Source organism: Globicephala melas, chromosome 6 (genome assembly GCF_963455315.2).
Source record: "Globicephala melas chromosome 6, mGloMel1.2, whole genome shotgun sequence".
Lineage (NCBI taxonomy): Eukaryota > Metazoa > Chordata > Mammalia > Artiodactyla > Delphinidae > Globicephala > Globicephala melas.
In genome coordinates this window covers 7,589,105-7,612,946 of record NC_083319.1, presented here as the reverse complement: position 1 = coordinate 7,612,946, position 23,842 = coordinate 7,589,105, and the positions used below count along the sequence as shown (strand labels likewise).

The window sequence follows — 23,842 nt, the reverse complement described above, 5'->3', positions numbered from 1 at the left end:
TTAGCAACAGCTAACGGGTTCCCCCGACGGGTCCCGCGGCGAACGAGGGCGGCGGCGGCCGAAGGTTCCGGAGCCCCGCGGCGGCTCTTCTCCCAGACACCGGTTGGGTCTGCGGGTGGAGGAGGGAGCGGTTGGTCCCCACCCCAGTCCTCAGCGCGCTTCTCACGGGCTCTTGCTGGGCTGGGGGAGCTGGGGAGGACCCGCTCGGTGACACCGGCTTCCGGGCCCGCTCTGCCTTGCGGTTTCCCGGAGTCCAGGGAATGATTAAGGGCGGACTGACTCCACCTTCCTCGTCAGCACGGACATGCCTCCAGCGCCAGCCCCTACATCCAGCGCCCTATTGAACATCTATCCCTGGCTTATCCGCAGGTAGCTCGCACCCACGCGTCCAAAAGCGGTCACCATCTTCCCCCCGAAACGCGCTGCTACTTCTCCAGCTAGTTAATGCGCCCTCCAGGCAACGCGGCTGTCACCTGGGAAATGGGGAGTCGGCCTTGGCCCCTGCGTTTCCCTTAGCTCCTCTTCCAGTCGCCAAGTCCTAAGGATCTCTCAAACCAGCCCCTCCCCTCCTCCGCCAGTAGTGCCCGACTCTGTCCACCATCATTTCTCCTTTGGATTTCTGCAACAGCCTCCTAACAGAACTCCCGGCTCCCTCCCCTCATTCTCTCCACAGTTCGACAGTGAATTTTCCAAAACCAATAAATCTGATCACAGCACCCCGCTGCTTATAACCCTTATGGTAGACAAGGATGATCTGTCCCCCGTCTCTCTCCCCACCCTCTTCCCTTATTTGCCCCCCCCCACACGCTTTCATTCTCCAGACAGTTTAAAGCAATTTTGGTTCTTTTAATGATCCTCTTCTCTTACATAGGCTCAAATAATTTCTTCCCTACTAAACACTTTTCTTGCTCCCATCTGTATCCTCGTCCTTCTGGTCTCAGTTTAGATGCTGTTTTCTTGACGAACCCTTTCTTGACACGACCCTCCTAATATCCACTTTTGTGGATGTTTTCGTTCTGCACAGTATCTTTTAGTCTTTAACTATGTGTAAGCATGTTTGTGCAATTTTGAATCCTTTAAAAAGCCTTTTGATTTTGAATTCTCAAAACAAGATGTTCTTGTTTAAATAAAAAATCTAAACATTACAGAAATATAGGGTGGAAAAAATGAAAAGTCCCATTCAAACCCTAACCCAACCCCAATTTCATTCCCTTCCCCAGGGGGCACCACTCTTTAACAGTTTGGTGAGTATCCCCTTAGTCGTTTAAAAATATGGATGCAAGAGCTAAAACTATAAAATTCTTAGGAGAAAATAAAGGCATAAGTCTTTGTGATTTAGGGTTAGGCAATGGTTTCTTAGGTATGACACCAAAAGCATAAGCACAAGAGAAAAAAATAGACAAACTGGATTTCATCAAAATTAAAAACTTTTGGGCTTCCCTGGTGGCGCAGTGGTTGAGAGTCCGCCTGCCAATGCAGGGGACACGGGTTCGTGCCCCGGTCCGGGAAGATCCCACATGCCGCGGAGCGGCTGGGCCCGTGAGACATGGCCGCTGAGCCTGCGTGTCCGGAGCCTGTGCTCCGCAACGGGAGAGCCCACAACAGTGAGAGGCCTGCGTACCGCAAAAAAAAAAAAAAAAAAAAAAAAAATTAAAAACTTTTGTGCTTCAAAGGGCACCATCAAGAAAGTGAAAACACAACTCACAGAATGGGAGAAGATATTTGCAAATCACATATCTGGTAAAGAACTAGTAATCCAGACTATATAAAGAATTTATGACTAAATAATAAAAAGACAAGTAACCTAATGTAAAATAGGCAAAAGAGCTGACTAGACATTTCTCCAAAGAAGATACGCAAATGGCCAAGAAGCACACGAAATTATACTCGACATCATTAGTCATCAGGAAAATGTAAATCAAAACCTCAAAGAGATACAACTTCATATCCTAGGATGGATACAATCAAAGAGATAGACAATAACAAGTATTGGCCAGGATGTGGAGAAATGGGAACCCTCCTACGTTGCTGATGGGAACTTAAAATGGTGCAGCAGCTTTGGAAAACAGTTTGGCAGTTCTTCAAAAAAGTTAAACATAGAGTTATCATATAACCTTGCAATTCCACTTCTAAGTATATACTCAAGAGAAAATTTTCACAGCACCATTATTCATAATAGACAAGAAGTAGAAATAACCCAAATGTCCTTCAACTGGAGAATGAATATGATATGGAATAATATAGTCATACGATGGAATATTATTTGGTGAGAAAAAGGAATGAAGTAGTGATACATGCTACAATATGCATGGGACTTGGAAACATGGTAAATGAAAGATACCAGTCACAAAAGATGATACATTTATGATTATATTCCTATGTCCAGAATACACAAATCTATAGAGACAGAAAGTAGATTAGTGGTTGCCTAGGGCTGAGGGGGTGGGGGAAAAAGGAATTACTGCTAATGGGTACAGGGTTTCTTTTTGGGGTGATGAAAATGATCTAAAATTAGATGGTGATGATCATTGCATGGTTGATGGATGATAGTTGTATATGTACAGCTCTGTGGATATTCTGAGAAACAGTGAATTGTTCACTTTAAATGTATGCTCTAAAGGTATTGTATATGCGGGGCTTGCCTGGTGGCTCAGTGGTTAAGAATCCGCCTGCCAATGCAGGGAACACAGGTTTGAGCCCTGGTCCGGGAAGATTCCACATTCTGTGGAGCAACTAAGCCCGTGCGCCACAACTACTGAGCCTGTGCTCTAGAGCCTGTGAGCCACAACTACTGAGCCCGCATGCCTAGAGCCCATGCTCCCCAACAAGGGAAGCCACTGCAATGAGAAGCCCACGCATCACAACAAAGAGTAGCCCCCGCTCAGCACAACTAGAGAAAGCCAGCATGCAGCAATGAAGACCAAAAAGAAAAAAAAAGAAAAAAAAAAACGGTATGTGAATTATATCCCAATAAAGGTGTTAAAAATGCATTTATAAACATGTATATGTAAACTCATGATGCAAGATGGATTTAACAACATAAATAGGATCATTCTATACAAATTGTTCTGGGACATATTTTTATCACTTTTTATGTCATATCATATAATCCTGTTTAATTCTTTAGAATGGTTGCATTGTATTACAGTAATTGCACAATCTTCTTATTGGTGGAATTTGGTTGACAAATTTAGGTAGAAGACCTAAATAGACATTTCTCCAAAGAAGACATACAGATGGCCAAGAAGCACATGAAAAGCTGTTCAACATCACTAATTACTAGAGAAATGCAAATCAAAACTACAATGAGGTATCACCTCAAACCAGTTAGAATGGGCATCATCAGAAAATCTACAAGCAACAAATGCTGGAGAGGGTGTGGAGAAAAGGGAACCCTCTTGCACTGTTGGTGGGCATGTAAATTGATACAGCCACTGTGGAGAACAGTCTGGAGGTTCCTTATAAAACTAAAAGCAAAATTACCATATGATCCAGCAATCCCACTACTGGGCATATACCCAGAGAAAACCATAATTCAAAAATACACATGCACCCCAATGTTCATTGCAGCACTGTTTACAATAGCCAGGACATGGAAGCAACCTAAATGCCCATCGACAGATGAATGGATAAAGAAGATGTGGTACATATATACAATGGAATATTACTCAGCCATAAAAAGGAACAAAATTGGGTCATTTGTAGAGATGTGGATGGATCTAGAGAATGTCATACAGAGTGAAGTAAGTCAGAAAGAAAATCAAATATCATATATTAACGCATATATGTGGAACCTAGAAAATGGTACAGATGAACCGGTTTGAAGAGCAGAAATTGAGACACAGATGTAGAGAACAAATGTATGGACACCAAGGGGGGAAAGCGGCGGGGGGGTGGAGGTGGTGCTGGGATGAATTGGGCGATTGGGATTGACATGTATACACTGATGTGTATAAAATGGATGACTAATAAGAAAAATTAAATAAAAAATAAACATTAAAAAAAGAGTATGAGGGCTTCCCTGGTGGCACAGTGGTTGAGAGTCCGCCTGCCGATGCAGGGGACACAGGTTCGTGCCCCGGTCTGGGAAGATCCCACATGCCGTGGAGCGGCTGAGCCCGTGAGCCATGGCCGCTGAGCCTGCACGTCCGGAGCCTGTGCTCCACAACGGGAGAGGCCACAACAGTGAGAGGCCCGGGTACCGAAAAAAAAAAAAAAGATTGTCACTGTAAAAAAGAATATGAAAAAGAATGTATATGTATATATATATATATATATATATATATATATATATATATGTAACTGAATCACTTTGGTGTACACCAGAAATCAACTACACTTCAATAAAATAAATTTTAAAAAAATTAAAAAACATCTCTCATAAATTCTACCAGACACTTAAGGGGTAAATATACCAAATAATACCAGTTCTACACAACTTCCATAAAATTGAAGGGGAGGGAAGACATTCCTACTCATTTTATGAGGCCATCATTACCCTGATACCAAAGATAGACAAAGACATGACAAGAATATAAAACTATAGACCAATATCCCTTGTGAATATAGATGCAAAAATTTTAACAGAATTTTCAACAGAATAAACTGAATTCATTTTTTTTGTTTGTTTTTTTATAAATTTGCCGTGCGCAGGCTTCTCATTGCAGTGGCTTCTCTTTATTGCAGAGCACAGGCTCTAGGCGCCCGGGCTTCAGTAATTGTGGCACGCGGGCTCTAGAGCGCAGGCTCAGCACTAGTGGCGCACAGGCTTAGTTGCTCCGTGGCAGGGAAGTCCTCAAACTAATGATTGAGTTTAGCAAGATTTCTGGATACGAGATCAAGAAAAGCAATTAAAAATAAATAATAGGGAGCTTCCCTGGTGGCGCAGTGGTTGAGAGTCTGCCTGCCGATGCAGGGGACACGGGTTCGTGCCCCGGTCCGGGAAGATCCCACATGCCGCGGAGTGGGTGGGCCCGTGCGCCATGGCCGCTGAGCCTGCGCGTCCGTAGTCTGTGCTCCGCAACGGGAGAGGCCACAATAGTGAGAGGCCCGCGTACCAAAAAAAAAAAAAAAAAATGAAACCAGCGGAATTCCCTGCCGGTCCAGGGGTTAGGACTCCATGCTTTCACTGCTGAGGACCCGAGTTCAATCCTTGATTGGGGAACTAAGATCCCGCAAGCCGCGCAGCACAGCCAAAAAAAAAAAAAAGAAGAAAAATAAAAAAGAAACCACTGAGGAGAACCTATAATATTTCAATATATAAAGTTAAAAAATTTTTATTAGTGCTTGTCAAATTGCTCTGTGAAAAGTCTTTACAGGTTAACTCTCTTTAAAGCTGTTTGAGAGAAGTTTGTTTCTCTACAACCTAGTGATGGTAGGTGCAATAAATACTGATGACTTTTCCCAGACCAAGAGGCACAGTATGGTTGTTCAATTCATATTCCTCTGAGTATTAGTCCAATTTATTGTTATTTCAGGTTCTAGCGAGACATTTTTATTTCTTCTTTTTTTAAAAAATAAATTTATTTATTTATTTATTTTTGGCTGCGGGTCTGCGTTGCTGCACGCGGGCTTTCTCTAGTTGTGACGAGCGGGGGCTACTCTTCGTTGCGGTGCGCGGGCTTCTCATTGCAGTGGCTTCTCTTGTCGTGGAGCACAGACTCTAGGCACGCAGGCTTCAGTAGTTGTGGCACGCAGGCTCAGTAGTTGTGGCTCGTGGGCTCTAGAGCGCAGGCTCAGTAGTTGTGGCGCACAGGTTTAGTTGCTCCACTGCATGGGGGATCTTCCCGGACCAGGGCTCAAACCCGTGTCCCCTGCATTGGCAGGCGGCTTCTTACCCACTGCACCACGAGAGAAGTCTCATTTCTTCTTTGAAGTGCCTGCTTATAAGCGTTGCTGTCTTACCTCCTTCAGGTGTTTGCTTAGACATCACCTCAGAGCAGTTTTCCTGACCCCCTATGTAAAATTGCAGCCCCTCCCGCTGCCCACTCCTGTTTTATTTTCCCCTGTCGGAATTTATCACCATCTGATGTACCATTTAGTTTACTTATTTACCTTATTTAATGTCTAACTCCCCTCACTAAAATGTCAGTGCTTCGAAGGCAGAGATTTTTGTCTTTTATTCACTACTAAATTCCCAATACCTAGGACATATCTGGCATGTCGTAGGCACTCAATACATTTCTTGAATGACTGAATGCTTTTTTTTTTCTTCTTCTTCTTGGGGTGTTTGTCTTTTTCTTGTTGATTTAAGAACTCTCTATACATTAGGGAGATTAACCCTTTATCATAAAGGGTACATATATTTTCCCCTGTTGATGCTTGTCTTTTCCTTTACCATTTAGAGACTGAAAATTTTAGGTAGTTATATATCTGTCTTATATTTCATGGCTTCTGGGCCTTATGTCTTCCTTCTCCAAGATTCTAAACATTTTTCTATATATTTTTGTTCTAATCCCATAGGATTTTTCCCTTGCAGAGCTTTAATTCATTCAGAATTTACTTTCCTGTCAGATGTCAGATAAGAACAGACCTTTATTTTTTTCCAAATGATAGCCAACTGTCTTTTTTTCTTAACACGTTGTTTGTGTTTTTCCCTGTCTTTCTAATCAATCTTTCAAAGGGCTGGTGGTATTTTTTTTTTTAACCTGGAAAAAATTCCTGTCCTATTGTGCAATTAAGTCAACATTTATTCATTTCTTACATTTCATGCAAAGGAACATAATCTTTGTATTCTGATGAAACATTTATCACAGTACCTAGCACATAGTGGGAGCAGAAATTGTGGGATGAGTGAATAAAGGAACAGGTCTCCCTGTGCTTGCTCCATGGAGTAGTGAAATCCTGGTGGGCAGCAGCTGAGAGCTGGAAGGGCTTTCGAGATTATACAGTCCAGTGACAAACTTTTCACCGATCTGTGGAGAAATTTAAAAAGGACGGACAGGAGTTCCCTGGTGGTGCAGTGGTTGAGAATCCACCTGCCAATGCAGGGGACACTGGTTCGAGCCCTGGTCCGGGAAAATCCCACGTGCTGCGGAGCAACTAAGCCCGTGTGCCACAACTACTGAGCCTGTACTCCAGAGCCCGTGAGCCACAACTACTGAGCCTATGTGCTGCAACTACTGAAGCCCGCGCTCCTAGAGCCTGTGCTCTGCAACAAAAGAAAGCACTGCAATGAAGAGTAGCCCCCGCTTGCCGCAGCTAAAAAGCCCGTGCGCAGCAACAAAGACCCAACACAGCCAAAAATAAATAAATGAATTTATTTAAAAAAAGAAAATCTGCCTGCCAATGCAGGGGAGAAGGGTTTGATCCCCAATCTGGGAAGATCCCACATGCCGCCGAGCAACTAAGCCCGTGCGCCACAACTACTGAGCCTGCGCTCTAGAGCCCGCGAGCAACAACTACTGAAGCCTGCACGCCACAACTACTGATGCCGAGCACCTAGAGCGTGTGCTCCACGAAAGGAGAAGCCACTGCAAGGAGAAGCCCGGGCACTGCAACAAAGAGCAGCCCAGCTGGCTGAGCGCAGCAACGAAGACCCAACGCAGCCAAACATAAAATAAATAAAATAAAATTTCCCTTCTGAAAAAAAAAAAAAAAAAGGACAATTATGCACATATGCACATATAGGTGTAGAGAAAAAACACTGAGAGGCTGCCAACTGTTTTTTCTTGGGAAGGATCCTGAAATTTTGGCTTTCCTTTTCTATTGTCCTGATATTATGATAAATTTCATGTTCATGAAATCCAAAAGTCAAGGAAACACTGAACTGTAGTCTTGCTCTTCCATCCAATGTTTATTGAACCATCTGCTCTGTGCAGTCACTGCTATAGGCGTCGAGGGTTCAGCAGTGAAAAGACCAGCAGGCAGGCCTTGTATAGTTTAGCAGGGAAGGTCTACATCCCTGAAACGATAACTCAATAGCTTATTGCAGGTGATGAACGTGTAAGGAAGAGGACAAGGTGACAGATATACTGCCTAGTTGGAAGCTGAAGCCCAGGAAAGGTCAAGGAATAGCCTTGGGGAGCATAGACCGCGCGGTCACCTGCACGATGGCGCTCTAGGTCCGCGGGCCTCGTAGGTGGGGGAGCGGAGGCGGGACCGTGTTCCCGGCGTTCTCTTGCCCCGCCCACCCCGCCGCGCCGCCAGAAGGCAGAGCGGAGAAGGGGTGGCACGTGAACGGGGCGGGGCGGAGCAGAACGCGCGCGCCTGAGGCTGAGTTTCCGGTCGGAGGCCTTTGCCCAGCGCCCCGCGTCCCTGAGGGGCGGCGGCGCTGGCGGCGGCGGAGGCAGCGGGGGGATCCGGAAGTCAACACCATGTCGAGTCTGCACAAGAGCCGGTAAGGGGCCATTGGGGCAGACCATCCAGGCCGCTCCTGGCCGGGTTGCCCCTTCTGACCTGCGTAGGGGGCGCGCGGATGCGGCCATGAACCGAGACACCCCCCGCCCTGCCCCTGGCAGAAGGTTTTGGGCGCCTACTTTACAACCTCTTTGCTGTGGGCCTGAGGGGGGCACGGAACGTGGACACCTCTCCTGCCCCTCGGTGTCGCCCCTTTTCTCTCTTTCTGTCTCTTCCTCGCCCTGGATCCCTTCCCCTGGTGTCTTCCTCTTCCAGGGCCTCGATGCCCGATCTCACCCCCACCTCCCGTCCTTTTTTCCCTTGTTAACCCTTTGCCCCAGTACCCTAGTCTGTCCAGATGCTCCCCGTCCCACGTGTCCTTTTCTTACTAGAAATGCTAGAAAACCTGGATTCTCCAGTTTGTTCTCTTCTCAGGCCAAATCCTGCAGCGTTGGCTAATTTTGCTCACTTCAGTTTTCCTCCAGGACTTGTTTTTTTTTAAATATAATTTTATTTACTTTTTGTACATCAGGTTCTTATGAGTTATCTGTTTTATATATTAGTGTATATATGTCAATCCCAATCACCCAATTCATCCCCCTCCCCCCACTTTCCCCCCCACCCCCGTGGTGCAGGACTTGTTTTTTAAACCTTTTGTCCTTGCCTGCGGGCAGGCCCAGAGGTCTTCTAATGGTTATACATTTGAGCCTGGAATGCTGATTACACAGGTCCTTGTCTACAGATCAAATTACTCCTGATTCCTAGGGTTTTTTGAGTTCAGATAGCAGCAGTGTGTTGGGCCTGGCCAGCAGGAAGTGCCGTATAAATGCCAGCTCACTAAATATTAGAATGTGTCTGATTTCGTGGTGCTCATTTGAGAACCTCTAGACAAGAATATCTGTACGTTTCTGGGCTTAGAGGAAAAAGTGATCTCTAGTTCTCCAAAGCTGCCTTTGGCCAGGTTTTGCTTGAGCTTTGCACATCTGTATGTCCCGAAGGGGAGGGAAGAACAGGTTGGAGACTGGTGGTGTAAGGGAGCTGTGGGCTTTAGGAGTGGTCACTAAGCCTGTCATCTTGGGGTTTGGTTGTCCTCCATTTGCCTCCCCCTCCCTCCTTCTAGGATTGCAGATTTCCAGGATGTCCTGAAGGAGCCCACGATTGCCTTGGAAAAGCTTCAGGAACTCAGTTTTAGCGGTAAGAGGCAACTCTCCGTTTTCAGGGTTTTCCTAGAGCAGCGTTGTGACTAAGATGGAGGGGAGGGTGCCCAAGGCCACACCGGGCTGGGTCTGGGGGCCAGCCTGCCTTTTGGGGCCATCTCCAGCTTCTGTGGAGCTGAACAACCAGTGACTACCCTGAGCTTGGAGGGGGTTCCTGGAGCAGTGGCGGCCACAATTAGCATGCCTGTAGGCCTTAGACAGGGTGCTTATGGGCCTATAAATGATGCTCATTGCTTCCTGAGAGTAACTGGAGGGCAGAGGGGAGACTTCGTGAGCAGAGGTCAGGTCTTTCCTCATTCCTCAGCAAGCTTCCTGTCTTGTAGAATTTGGTTAGCTACAGAGTGGTTCCTGGTTCTATCCCTGGCTTAGGATCAAAGCCAACTCAGGCAACAGTGAACTTTGGTTAATGGTAAGATTCCAGCCTTGAGACACTCACTTTAAGGAGCTGAACCCCAGCAGCTTTTGACTTTGCCCTCCGTGGCCTGTTAACTTCTCAACACAGAGGCTTTTGCTTGTCTTTAAAAATACCCGAAGGTGTTCTGGGTAGCTTCTTGTGACTGCTCTGCCCTTGTAACTTTGTCAGCAAGTAATGCTTGAGTTGCCTTCTTCATCCCCATGCAGATTCTGAGGTGGGTAGCTCCTGTTCACTGTACTGGGGAGACGGTAGCAACAGCTGCTTTAGCGAGGTTCATGACAGTATTTCAGGAGAAGTTTGTTTTTCTGTTCAGGAGTGATATTTAGGCCCTGAAGATCTTTTTTTAAATTATTTTTTAAAATATCTTTATTGGAGTATAATTGCTTTACAGTGGTGTGTTAGTTTCTGCGTTATAACATGGCCCTGAAGATCTTGAGGGGTTTTGGCATCTGTGCTGAGCTGAAGAATCTGCCAGGCCCCAGGGGATGCAGCCTGCTGAGTTGGGCTCTAGAGTCAGACAGACCTGTGTGTGAGTCCTTGATTTCTCTATCTTTACAGATGCGTTTCTTTATCTGTAAGATGGGGACAATAATGCTGATCTTCCCTACTTACTAGGGCTGTAATGAGGATTAAGTGAAATAATGTCCGTGAAGCCCAAAACACTTAGCATTCATAGCTTTGTTTATATTCCACAGATACTTATGGACTACCTGTTGTGGGCCATGCCCTGGGCTAGGTACTGGGACTGTAAGACAAATTTGGTCCTCGTCTTTCTGGGGCTTACCCAGTAGTAGGGGTTAAAGATGTTAAATAAATATACAAATTACATTATACGATCCCATTTGTGGTGGATGTTGTGAAGGAGAAGCGATGGAGTTATTACTGTTTATGTCAAGGGACCTGACTTTGTTTGGGAAGAGATGGTGGTTGGTAAAGGCTGCTCTGAGGAAGAAATATCAAGGGTGAGAAGGTGTTATCCTCAAAAGAACATTCCAGACGGGCCATGGAGAGAGAGTACACACAGGATTAGCATCTAGTCTAGTGATCTTTCTGGCAGAAAACCATCCTTGAAGAAGTACTTCTTGCCCACTCCATTCCCTGCCGACTGGCTCCAAGGTGGAGGACTGGGGGGTTCTGGGACTCTGCGGGGGCGTGACCTTTGCCTGCTATGTCCACAGGCATCCCCTGTGAGGGCGGACTGCGGTGCCTCTGCTGGAAGGTGGGTGTGCCTGGGTTGGAGCTTCTGCTCTTCTGAGAGTCCCTGGGTTCCTGCATGGGCTGCCCCCACCCCTGGCCCCTTCTTCCTGTTCTCTGTCTTTCCTTGCTTGTCCCAGGAAGCTCTTCTGGGAAGTTCTGTGTTTTCTGTTTCTCTTGGCGTCCCCTCCAGGATCCCCTTGGGGATGGAACACTTTGTAATGCCAGCGAAGCCCTCTGCTTCCTGGTCCAGACAGCTCAGTGGTAGTGATGCTTATTGGGACAAAAAAAGGCTGCGCTTCGCCTAAAGCCTTTCGCTGAGGTGGGAGCAGAACCCCGGTTTCCTGGTTTCCAACCCCTTTGAGCACAGAGTTTTATTATCGTTTGGAAGAGTCTGTGTGAGGAAATGCAGTAAAAAGGGCTGGTTCAAGATGAAGGTGGGGGAAGCCAGTGGGGAGAAAAGGGGAGGCTGCCCCCAGCCCATGCCTGTGTTCCTGGGTTTTATTTAGCCCATCTTGCTGTCTCCGGGGTTTCTCAGACATTTTCTTTGAGGCCTCTCAGCCTCCATCTACTTCCAGGGTTGGGCTGGGGGGATCGCCAGAGCTTTGCTCTTCTCTCTCTCTGCAGATTCTCTTGAACTACCTCCCCTTAGAGAGAGCGTCTTGGACCTCCATCCTGGCCAAGCAGAGGTGAGACCCTGACAAAGGCGGGTGATGGGAGGCCCTTTGTATCAGACAGAGCAGGTGGTGTGAGCCCGGCCCACTTCCTGTTGCTGCTGCTGCGCTCCGGGCTCCCTGGGTGAGACCTTTGGGGATCATCCCTCTCTCCTCTTCTCTCCTACAGGGAGCTGTATTCTCAGTTCCTGAGGGAAATGATCATCCAGCCTGGCATCGCCAAGGCCAACATGGGTGTATCCAGGGAGGATGTGACCTTTGAGGACCATGTGAGTAGGGGTCCGCAGTGGGGACCGAGGCTGCAGAGTGGGGAGAGGTGTGGGCTTTGGAATGGACTAGGTCCCTCATGCCAGAGGCCAGGTGCAGCTGCTCTTGGTCCCCTCTGGCCCTCCCAGTACCTCATTTCTGCATTTAGCTCCTCAGCCCCTGAAGGCTGTTGTCTCTCCCTGTTCTCCGCAGGCTCTGGGCCCAGTCGGGACTGTAAGCAATGACTGGGATCACAGGAGCGTGTGTGTGCAGCGCTGAGCCAGGTCCTCCACGTGCATTGTCTCCTTTCCTCCTCAGTCCCCTTCCTCGAGGAAGGTTCTGTGATATAGTTGAAGGGAGTCAGAGCAGGGCCGGCGGGAGGATAAACTGCCTTTGTGTGGCCTGGAGGAAGCCTCGTTCCAGCCACAAATACCGAGCTCCTCCCTGGTGCTTTGCAGTCGGGAAGTGGAGATGGATTGGACCCAGGCCGATCCTCCAAGGACTGGAATTGGCAACTCAAAGTAGTAATGAGTTAGATTCGAAGAGACCTAATGATACAATATTCATTCATTCAGCAGGCAAGCGTTTAGTGAGCACCTGTTACATGCAGCATTCTAGAGCTACAGACAGGAAAGACAGAGTCCTTGCTGCGCAGGGGAGTACTCAGAGCGGACTACGGGGCTCGGCTTCCGGGTGTGGAGTGTGATCGTGCTTTGGGAGGCTGCACGAGGCCTGTGCTGCCCCCCAGCTAGCTCACAGGCTGTCTCAGCAACAGCTGCGTCTCTGCTGGGAATGCTGGTTCGGAGGCACTGCTCAGGCCCCCAGACTGGTATCTGTCCCTGGGCTTCTAGCCGGCCGAGGACAGAGCAGCTCATTTTCCCTGACAGCCACTCAACCCTAACCCCGACAGCCGATGGAACACGTACTTCAAGGACAACGAGGTGCTGCTGCAGATCGACAAAGATGTCCGGTGAGCAGGGCGCTGGGCGCTGGGAGCCGGCCCCTGGGGCTTCTGTGGGATTTCCAGTTCTTCTGCCCTGTCCCTTCCCAGCCCAGGCCCGCAGGGGCGTGTTTGAGGAACTGCTGGTGAGTTGTCCTGGTAGCTGCGTCCAGGCCCTAGTGGTAGCAGGCCTGGGGTGGGGCTGGCGGTGCGGTGAGTGCCCTGAGTGCCCGGCTCTCCTCTCTCCCTGCCTTAGTTTCAGTTGTAGCCCTGGCGTCTGTGGATTCATCTCTTCCTTCCTTCAGCAAATATGGAGGCCCCGCTACATGGCAGGCTCAATGGCAGGCTGGGCGTTGAACGCGGAATAGACAGACATGGCCCCTCTCCTTAAGGAACCTAGAAGCTGGCAGGGAGGACGGGAAGACGGATGTTCAACAAAACAGATCCGTGTCACTAAAGGTTGTGGAGAATGCTCTGAAGGCAGAGTTCAGGGTGCTTCAGGGCACCCTGAGGTCGGGAAGCCTCGCCTGAGGCGGCAGCTGAGATGGGAGGAGCGGGCACCTTGGGGCAGGAGGGAGGGGAGGGGAGGGCCCTGTGGTGCTGGGCAAGGAGCTGCTGTGGGAGGCCCTGCGAGCCTGCAGAGCTTGGCTGTCTGAGGAGCAGTGCGAAGGCCCGTGTGCCTGCGACCACACTGGAGGCAAGCGGGGGTCGGACCATCACTCCATCCCAGGGATGTGGGGCAGGCGCGCAGAGGTTTTAAGCACAGGAGCGACAGGGTCAGAAGTGTGTTTTTTTTAAACTGTGAGCTACGCTGTGTGCATGTGCATGCCGTTCCTCCTGGTAGAGAAGTGTGGAGACGCTGGCTGTGCTTTCCTGTTGGGTGGGCGAGTCTGGCAGCGGGTGACTCTTCCACAGGGCTGGGTGAGGAGCCGGCAGGCCTGTCTGCAGTGGACCCAGTGCTCAGAGCTTGGGTTCTGAGTCTGCCCGCCTGCTTTCAGTTCTGCCTTCGCCGTTTGTGTTTGCAGCCCCTCGCCACCTGGGGCTGCTCCTCTCCTGTGCGCATTGTGCCCGCAGTGGGACCCCAACCCTGGGCTGCTCAGCCAGGGGGCAGAACAGGCTCTTGCCTCCTTCCTTCTCAGTCTGGAGCCTCTGCTCACCAGGTGTTTAATAGCCCCATTTAAGTCAGGAACCACATCTTGAACCCAGTTCTGGGGAAACAGGTCCTTACCCTGGTAGTGATTGTAGCACGTTGTTCAGTGTTTATAGAGGGCAAGTTTGCAGTGTGCTCTGTATAAGATCTTTGGAAAATGTGCGTGTACTGCAGTACATATATTTTAAAAACTTGATCACGATCTAGAGCCTGTCTCCCAACTTGCTTTTTTCTCTTGCTCTGTCTTGAGCATCTCCTATGTCAGCTGTGTAACATTCTGTTGTATAATGTGTAACTTAACGAAACCTCTTTTACCATTTTAAGCCACAATGCAGTTGATACGTTTGTACATATGAGATATTGTTGACATGGAAAGACGTTTGTTTTAAGAGAAGAGTTAAGACCCTAAGGACACTTAAAAATACATATGCGTGTGTGTGTGTCTATTTGCAAATACATGTAAGCTATATGGTATGTAGACATATACCATGACTGTATTGCTTTTGAAATAAAATGTTATTAATTAAAAAACACACACACACATACAAGAGGCTTTGGGGATGCTGGGGCATCTGGCAGCAGGGTGCTGGTGGGATGCCTAAAAATTCCACGCTGAGTAACAGTCCTGTCCTGTTCCGTCTTGACAGAAGGCTGTGCCCAGACATATCCTTCTTCCAGAGGGCCACCGAGTACCCCTGCCTCCTCATCCTGGATCCGCAGAATGAGTTCGAGACCCTTCGTAAGCGGGTGGAACAGACGACACTGAAATCCCAGACGGTGGCCCGGAACCGGAGCGGGGTCACAAATGTGAGAGGCAACCTGGCAGCCCCAGGGACGCCCCGTGATCGCCTTTTCCTTCCTGCTTCTCTTGGACTTGTGGCCACGGGCCATCAGACCCCTGACCGTCTGCCCCGAGAGTTACCCAAAGCAGCCTTGGTCCTGCCCGGTCCCCCTCCAGGCTCTCTCTGAAAGTCAGGCATCAAAGGCTGGTGTAATGGGTGTGGGGGAGGGCCCTGCTGTGCAGTGAAGGAGCCACACTTCTGGTCTGTGGTGTAGACGGCGCTTGGAAAAGTAACTACCAGTGTGATGAGAAGGTGCGGTGGGAACAGTGATGGGGGGAGCCGACCTGGTCTGGGCATCAGGGAAGACTTCCCTGAGGAAGTGACATTTAAGCTGAGGCTCCAAGGATGAAGAGGAAAGAGACTTCCAGGTGGAGAGGATGGCATGTGTGGACGTCCTCAGGCCGGAGAGAGCTGGGTGTGTTCAAGGAAGGGAGTCCAGCATGAGGTGGGGCAGGGCGGGGTCGGGGGGTGGGTTTGGGGGGGGAGGGCTGCTGGAGGATGCTGGAGAGATGAGTGGTGGTGAGGCCAGCGGGGCCTTTATCCTGGGGGCTGGGGACCCCTGCACCATTCTAAGAGCAGGGATGTGATTTAAGTCTGCCTTTATACAAGATTTGACTGGCGGGGGCAGGAATGGAGGTGGAGAGGCCGCCTGGGAGGCAGCTGAGGCGTCCAGGCAACGGGGGGTGGGGGTGGGGGTGGGGGCTGGGGTGGAGTGGGGAGGGGTGTGAGAGACCTAGGAGAAAAGAACGGTAGGTCTTGTGCTGGCCGGGTGATGCCGAGTGCTTGAACCTCGGTCTTCTAGCAAGTTCCTGTGGTTCTGAGAAGCTGCTTGTAGCTAAACAAGTATGTTGTCTTGTTCCTCAATTCACACCTACTGCTTTGGCACCTGGAGCTTTGACTTGTTCCTCACAGTTTTTCGCTGTCTTCCAACAATGGAAAAATCCTCTGTAACCTCCAACAAGCTAAGCTCGTTTCCCCCAAGTGGAGTGACCGGTCAGGGCTTTGTGTTTCCAGGAGAGCAGCCGTTTTCCACCACAGGGGTGACGGGGCCGTTCTGGCTGATCCCCGGGTTCCACGTGCTCACGACAGCTGGGTGTGTCAGGAGGTGCCACGTGCTTGGCTAAGTGGCCCCGTGGCCGGGTTGGTGGCCCTGCTGCTTGGCTGCTGTTCTAGCTGCCTGGCTAGATGGGGACCCGGCTTCTGTCATGCATTTTACTACAGTAATTGGTGGCTGAGAACTGATTTTAGGTTTGGACCTGGTCCTGGTGATAGAGAACCGGACCGCAAGCTCCATTGCTAAACCTCTGGACCAGTGGCTGGGCAGTTTTGAGTTTAAGCGGACTGTTTGATCCTGGGCAACTAACACCAGACTCACCTTCCTGGGCCTCCGCCTCTTCTGTAAACTGGGTGTGATCATTTCCGCCCTGTCTGGCTTTTGAATTGCCCAGAGGGTGAAATGAGGTCATGGCTGTGCAGATTCTTGGAAAGCAGTGGGCACTCTCTGAGGCCTGGGCCTCGGGTTCTAGAGTGAGCTGGTCTGGGCTCACTTTAGTGCGAGACGTCTGATGAGCGGCCTAACATTTCTGAGCCTCAGTTTCCTCATCTTGAAAATGATGTTGAGAGAGTATTCTAGGCCGTTCAGGGCATTAAACAGGAAGGCTTGTGGAGCTCTGGGTAAACATTAGTGATGTGTGTGTCTGTGTGTGTGCACACGTACACGCATATGTATATGTGTATACACGTGTATATATAGTGGAAAAGGGAGTTTCCTGTTTCCAGGACCCTGGGCTTCCCGGACAGCTTCATACTCTGTCCCTGCGTGGGCGTGCCTGTGGCTCTCATACAGTTAACCCCAGGCACCTGAACCTTTACGAAGCTCCCAGGGGATCCTGATGTTGGGGACCTCGGCTCTATTGCATGAGTTTTCAGCAGGGATCATCTCTTCATTCATCTCCCAACTTTTTCTTATGAAAATTTTGAAACATTCAGAAAAGTTGAAGGAAGAGTACAATGCACACCTATATACTTTCCACCTAAATTCAACAGTTGTTGACCTTTGGCCATGTTTGTGTGTGTGTCATATATAGACAGACGTCCTGACCCTTTACCTCCAAGTACTTCAGCAGGCATCCCGTGAGAATGAGGACATCCTCCTTACCATTGTCTCATCTACGGAGATTAACCATAATCCGTAATAAGACCTCACATCCAGTCCAGGATCGGGTGTCCTCAGTCGTACTAAGAATATTTTGGTGGTTTTAAATCCAGACCAGCACCTCTTCAGTGTTTATGCGTTGCATTAGGATGTTACGTTTCTTTAGTCTCTTCATCTGGAGCACGCCTCCACTGCCCCTTCCTCAACATTTGACTTTTTTGAAGAGTCTTAACCAGTTGTCTGTTTTTGATATATTTTTATATTTTTTTAAAGTTTTTTTTTAATTGAAGTATAACTTACAATAAATGCACAAATCTTAGGTATACAACTAGATGGACTTTTTCTTATGTATACACCCGTGTAACTGCCAACCAGATCAAGACATGGAGCGTTCCCATCATCCAGAAGGTTCCCTCATGCCCCTTCCTAGTCAGTACGCCTTCCCTCAGAGGTAAGCACCATCTGACCTGTATCACCATAAATGAGATTGCAGCCCAGCTGGCTGGTAGAGTGTCGCACATTCTGGATTTGTCCGCTTGTTCCCGGTGGTGTTGGACGCGTTCCTCTGTGCCCTGGGTTGCCCATGAGATGGAAGTTAGGTTTCGGCTCATGGGTGAACATATCCGGTGAGAACATACTGTCGGTAGTGCCACCCACCTTAACGGGCTGCTCCTCTTCTCCCCCAGATGAGTTCCCCGCACAAGAACGCGGTGCCCTCATCCGTGAACGAGTATCAGGTGCTGCCCAACGGCTGTGAGGCCCACTGGGAGGTGGTGGAGCGGATTCTGTTCATCTACGCCAAGCTCAACCCTGGCATCGCTTACGTGCAGGGCATGAATGAGATCGTGGGGCCCCTGTACTACACCTTTGCCACCGACCCCAACAGCGAGTGGAAGGGTAGATAAACGGGCTCCAGGCTAATGGGCTTTATTGTATCTAGCTGTGCAGCTCACTTCCCTCTTTTGGGCCTTCATTTTCTGTCGGATAAGCGGGTTGGCCTGGATCATCTCAGATCTTTTCTGCCTTGAACTTTCTAGAATGTTAGATGTTTACTGACCTCTTGCTATCTGTAACTGAATTTCTGGTAGAGGAGATGAGCTGTATATACAGGAAGCTGAACGATAGAAAAGATTTAAGTAAGTCACGATATGAAAAAATGTCAGCAGAAGAGTATGTAATCAGTCGCTGAGCTGGTGTACAGCATTGTCAGGTGTGAGAAGAAAGAAGTGATGTCCTTAGTCGGGGGTGGAGAGTGGCCACGGACAGAGGAGGGGCGCAGCCTGACCAAGGTGGGGTGACTTGGTGAGGCTCAGAGGGGAGGGGGGTCTCGCGTAGCTGAGCGGTGGGGTGGGACACGGGAGGGTGCCTGTTCTCTCACGGCTACCCTCACCCTGCCCATCTCTCCCAGAGCACGCTGAGGCGGACACCTTTTTCTGCTTCACCAACCTCATGGCTGAGATCCGGGACAACTTCATCAAGAGCCTTGACGACTCACAGTGTGGCATCACCTACAAGATGGAAAAGGTGTACTCCACCCTGAAGGATAAGGACATGGAGCTCTACCTGAAACTGGTGAGGACCCCCAGCGCCACACGGGCCAGGGCAGACAGAAAGGGGCAGAGGACGGCAGGCTCCTGAGCAGCCCAGGCCCAGGGTGAGGACTGGCTGGAGCCTGGGGCTTGGACTGGCTGCTGCCGCCAGGGAGTGCTGAGCCGGGTGCCGAGGCGGGGCCGGGGGACCTGGGCAGCAGGTGGTGGGAGCCTAGCGGGCTGGGGGTGGGGGAGGTGGATGCGGTGCCCCGTGTGCCAGGCGCGGTGCGGGGCCTTTACGGTGTGCTGTTAGTCCCCTAAGAAAGGAAGTATGAACTTCATTTTTAAAAATTAGTGGAGTGGCATTCCATGTTTATTTCAGGAAACAGTTCAGTAAAAAGGACATTTACTTATAAACAAAACAAGTTTCATGAACAAGAAGATATATATATATAAACATATCTTTTTAAGCAAATATGGAATCACATCTTGCTGTTTTGTAACACGCTTTTTCGGTCAATAGTATTCGCTGTGGCTGACCAGAGGGCTCATCTCCATTGGGAATAATTGCCTTGCAGGGCTGCCGTATGGAGTAAATAAGTGAGATATTTACCATGTTAAGCACAAGGCCAGACACGTAATGAGTGCCCAATAGTGGTTTCTCTGTCTATAAATCCAAAGTTATAATCTGTGTAGTGTATTTATTAATCTAAGGAGCTGATATAAAAGTTTGGGTATCTGGCTTCTCTCAGAAAAACATCAGACGATCTGACGGCGTTGGCTGGCAGCAAGCAGGAGCTGCGCCTTGCACTGAGCGAGGCTCCCTAGGCAGCTCCGTGCCATCCCCGCCCCAGCGTGCCTGGCGCTTACGCCTGGCCTGCTGCTTATATGAATTCACGTCTAATAGGTTGCATGGTGTTCCGTGGCAACCAGCCAACACGGATTCTTGCACCCACCCTGCACCTCTGTCTCCCCAGCAAGAGCAGAATATCAAGCCCCAGTTCTTCGCCTTCCGCTGGCTGACGCTGCTGCTGTCCCAGGAGTTCTTGCTGCCTGATGTCATCCGGATCTGGGACTCCCTGTTTGCCGACAACAGCCGCTTTGATTTCCTCCTTCTGGTCTGCTGCGCCATGCTCATGTGAGTGTGGCCGCGAGCAGGGGGCGGGCAGGGCCTGCTCTTGAGAGGCTGGTGAGAGCTTCTGGGATTCTCAGGCGAGCATCAAACCAAACTTGCTGCGGGTGCGGTGGGGCGGCAGGAGCGGGAAGGGGCCCGGCGGGCCTGCACTCAGAGTGGCCCAGGGGCCCAGCGCTTTTGTTGCTTGTTTTTCTTAGACTGATCCGCGAGCACTTGCTGGAAGGGGACTTTACGGTAAACATGCGGCTCCTGCAGGTAATGGAGTTTGGAGGGGCAGGCTCAGTCTTCAGCCATGAGACAGACACTTAGCAGGCGGCTGCCCCATGCCAGCTGCTGTGATAGGCTGTGTCAGGATCAGGAGAGGGTAGCAGGGCTTAAGAGTCCAGACCCTGAGGCAGGTCTGTGTTTGGATCTGGGTTAAATCTGGCTTTGCCACTGACCTTGAGTGTGGTGTGGGCTTGAGTGAATGACTTGGCTTCTCTGAACCAAGCTGGTTCAGAGAAGCCAAGTCATTCACTCAAGGCTGCGACTTATTACCCAGTATGTGGTTATAATGCCCGTTGGTAATCGTGCTCAGACCGGGGGAAGGAAAGCGTGGGCTTTAGTGGTTAAGAACATGGGCTTGAGAGTCAGACGATTTGGGGTTCACATCTTTGTTCTCCCGTGCTAGTCATGTGACCTAAGCTAAGTGGCAACCTCTCTAGGCCATAATTTCTTTGCCAACGCCTGGCCTGGGGTTGGTTTTCAATAACTTCATTGACTAGATCTGTAAAACGGGCAGATTCACAGTAAGCCCTCATTGGGCTGTTGAGGTGACCCAGTGAGCTAGTACATGGACAGTGTCCGGCCCTATTCCAGGCTCATTGTCAGTGGAGGTCAGGGTTCGATGGCAGGAGTGAGGAGAGGTGAAGCAGGTGGTCCTTGTCCTAGGGAAGGGGCTGTGAGACCTTTTGGGTGGTGACTAGTTGGGTTGGTTAAGTTAACTGCTGCAGTGGGTGTAGTATAGCTCCATGCAAGGTTTGGGCAGACTGGGCCTACCCTGTGCTCCCTATCCCTTAGGCCTGGGGTCCAGCATGGTGACAGGTCTACTGGAGAGGGCTGGGGGCAGCAGAGGTGGTGAAGGGTGAGCTGAATTCTCAAGCATACTGTTGGCCTTTCCCCTGCCCAGGATTACCCCATCACAGACGTCTGCCAGATCCTACAGAAAGCCAAGGAACTCCAAGACTCCCAGTAGCCTGGCAGCAAGAGGCCCAGGTTTGGGAGAGAAGCCACCGCCGACCCCTGTGCCCTAGCTTCTGGGACGTGCAGGAGGCCGTGGGGTCCCAGCCAGCGGGGCCGCTGCAGGATCAGCCCACTCCAGGCCTCTCACCCTGGTCGCTCCCACCGGGGGCCGGCTGGGCCCTGCTCTTCCCAACCACCGAGCCCTGGCTCCTCCCCCCACTCCACCCCTTCAACCCTGGACCCTTGACCCAGGCTGCTGAGCAGGGCAGGAGTTTGTGAGGTGGTGTCCTGGGGCTGGGGCAGATGTGGGCCCTGCGGGCAGGCAGGGGCCCCTCCCTGCCTCTGCTCTGCTTCTCTCTTCCTGCTCTGTCTTCTGGGCACTGGTCAGGGAGGTGCTTGGCAAATGAGCCAGAAACCACTTCTGGAGGTTGGTGCTTGGCCTTCTCCACAGGGAAGGTGACACCGTGAAGGAGCTAAGAGGCTGCCAGGCCCAGGTCTCACCCTCTGTCTCTTTCCCACAGAGTGTTTGTGTGTGTGTGTGTGTGTGTGTGTGTGTGTGTGTGTGTAGTTGTGGGTTGCTGTGTATGTCTTCTAATCCCCCTCCTGTGTGCTTCTCTTTCGTCTGTGTGTGTTTTCATGTGTATGGAGGGAGGTGACTCCCTCTTGGTCTTTGCTTCTTGTCTGTCTCTGCCTCCGTCTCCCTCTCTCTCCTTCCACCTCTTTCACTGAGGGTGTGTGGCTCTCACTCTGTCCGCCCCTCTCTCCGTTGGCTCGCTCTCTCCCCTCTCTTTGGGTTGCCTTATCCCCAGCCTCTCCCCCACCCTCCTCGCTATGCCCAAGAACCCTGGAGACAGAATGAAGAGTCTGGCTGAGCCAGGCTCCTGGAGGTCAGCCTTGACCTTCGCAGCCTGTTCCCATTTCCCAGGTCTACGCTCCCAGGGCCCCCAGTCCACAGTGCCTCACTCGAGGGCCCTGAACCCTTGCCCCACCGCAGGATTCTTGGAAACCCAGAGTTGCTGAGAATTAATAGCCCATGAAGCTTTGAGCCTTACCCACCTGCCCAGGGAGGGAGGGGGGAGGAGAGGGAGAGCTGGGTCTTCCAGAGGTTCCCCCAAAGGTCCTTCTCTCCCGAAAGAAAAAGGACATTAAGGTTGGGATCCAGGTGCTTCTAAGGTGTAGTCGTTCCCATGGCTTCCAGGTGCCGGCCCAGGGCAGGCGAGTCCCATAAAGGGCGGTGGGATCAAAGGGAGTCTCTCTGGGCCAGGTGTGGCCAAGCTCAAAGGCCTGGGTCCTGTCAGGGCCAGGAGAGCCATGTCTCCCTCAGGCAGGGGAGCTGAAGGAGGTGCAGGCCCTTCTCCGGTCACCTGCCGGGCTGCTTCCAGGATGTGGGGCCCATGCCTACCGAGTAGGAGCAGCCGGCTCCTCCCAGGCTGGGCTGTGGGACTAGTGGGCCTATTCCGACCAAGGCCCTCCCTCCTTTTGTGAGGAGGCAGCTGGTTTGCATCTGGAAGGCTGGGTAACGTAGCATGTAGCACGGGTCCTCTTCATCTCCCCAGACTGGCCAGCAGGGACCCTCAGGCCCCCCGGAAACTTCCTTAGCCTGACAGCCAGGACTTGTGGCTATGGGCCAGGGACAGTTTTCCCAAGGAGGCGCCTTTCCAGGCTGTCCATTGGATGCTTCTAGGACTCCATGCACTTGCCTTTTTCCTCCTCCTCTCCCAGCACAGTATTTGGGAGATTTTTACTATTTATTCAGACTCCTGGTTATTTATTGCAGATTGGCAAGTGCTTGATTTGGGGATGAAGGGTAGGACTCCAATGGTGGAAACCAGCTGGAGTCATGGTCTTCCTGACCTTCCAAGGTCAGTCAACATCCTCTCCGCCTGCCTCTGGGACCTTCCTGGTTTTCCAGCAGGTCCTGCCTGGGAGGGCCCTGAGCTCTGTAATAGAACTGGGTCTAAGGGAGACGAGAGAGTTGGTATCCTTGCCGGCCTCCAAGACACCGGCATGGGGTAGAAACGCTGCTTCCCAGCAGCCTGGCTCACCCTCTTCCCAGAACTTGTCAGCTGGTGGTTCAGTCACAACTTGATCCCTTCACAGCCTGTCGCTTGGGCCACAGCCTGGGTCCCAGCAGACACTGCCCAGGACACCTGATGCATTGCCTCTTACCTGTCCCTCTACCTTCCCTCCTGGGACCATACTAGAATCACTGCGTCTCATTTGCCTCAGTGGCAGACCTGGGTCCAGTGCCCTCTCCTTGACCTTGTGATGAAGGTCAAAAGAGCACAGGGACCATGTCCAGGTTAGACTGAGCTCGCCAATGGGAGGACCTGCCCTTCTCCCTCCCCAGACTCTCAAGGGAGGTCCCCAGAGAGCTAGAGACCCCGAGGCTTCCTGCTTGGGAAGCTGCCCCCAGGACTTTGGACGCTTAGAGAATGGGCTGTATGAATTCAGCAGGTCTCATTCCAAGGGTCAGAATGTTAGTCTGCTTTTGTTTTTTCATCTGTTTCGTTCTTTGAATCAGTGCTGTTGATGACAAGTTGTCTTTAATAAATCATGTGTTCTTTGCAGTGGGCATTGGTTCTGTGAGGGGCTGAAACCTTCAGGACCTCTGAGCAGGAAAAATGAGCAAAGATGGAGTCAGGAAGCTCTTAGAATGGTCAAAGGAAAAGGTTAGGAAATTGTTGGAAGAGCCTATTCAACTCTTTAACAACTGCAATTTGCAGTTGTAGGGAGGAGAGAGTGTGCACTGGGGCAGAAGGTATTATTACATTATGATTTCATAGC

The 23,842-nt window shown here is 50.5% G+C and overlaps 1 protein-coding gene across 2 annotated transcripts; it reads left to right on the top strand.

Moving 5' to 3' along the window:
- Nucleotides 1-8,149: 8,149 nt before the first annotated feature.
- TBC1D13 (TBC1 domain family member 13) lies at nucleotides 8,150-23,625 on the top strand. Of its 2 annotated transcripts, XM_030858443.3 has the most exons (12): nucleotides 8,153-8,338; nucleotides 9,458-9,531; nucleotides 11,148-11,188; nucleotides 11,791-11,852; nucleotides 12,007-12,106; nucleotides 12,971-13,053; nucleotides 14,821-14,980; nucleotides 17,857-18,067; nucleotides 18,579-18,742; nucleotides 19,677-19,837; nucleotides 20,032-20,089; nucleotides 21,003-23,625. In XM_030858443.3, the coding sequence occupies exons 1-12, from the start codon at nucleotides 8,316-8,318 to the stop codon at nucleotides 21,066-21,068; spliced, it is 1,203 nt and encodes a 400-aa protein (XP_030714303.1). In that variant the 5' UTR covers nucleotides 8,153-8,315; the 3' UTR covers nucleotides 21,069-23,625. The 2 variants fall into 2 exon arrangements, with proteins under 2 accessions (XP_030714304.1, XP_030714303.1); XM_030858444.3 differs by lacking the exon at nucleotides 11,148-11,188 and having other exon boundaries at nucleotides 8,150-8,338.
- The last annotated feature ends 217 nt before the right edge of the window (nucleotides 23,626-23,842 follow it).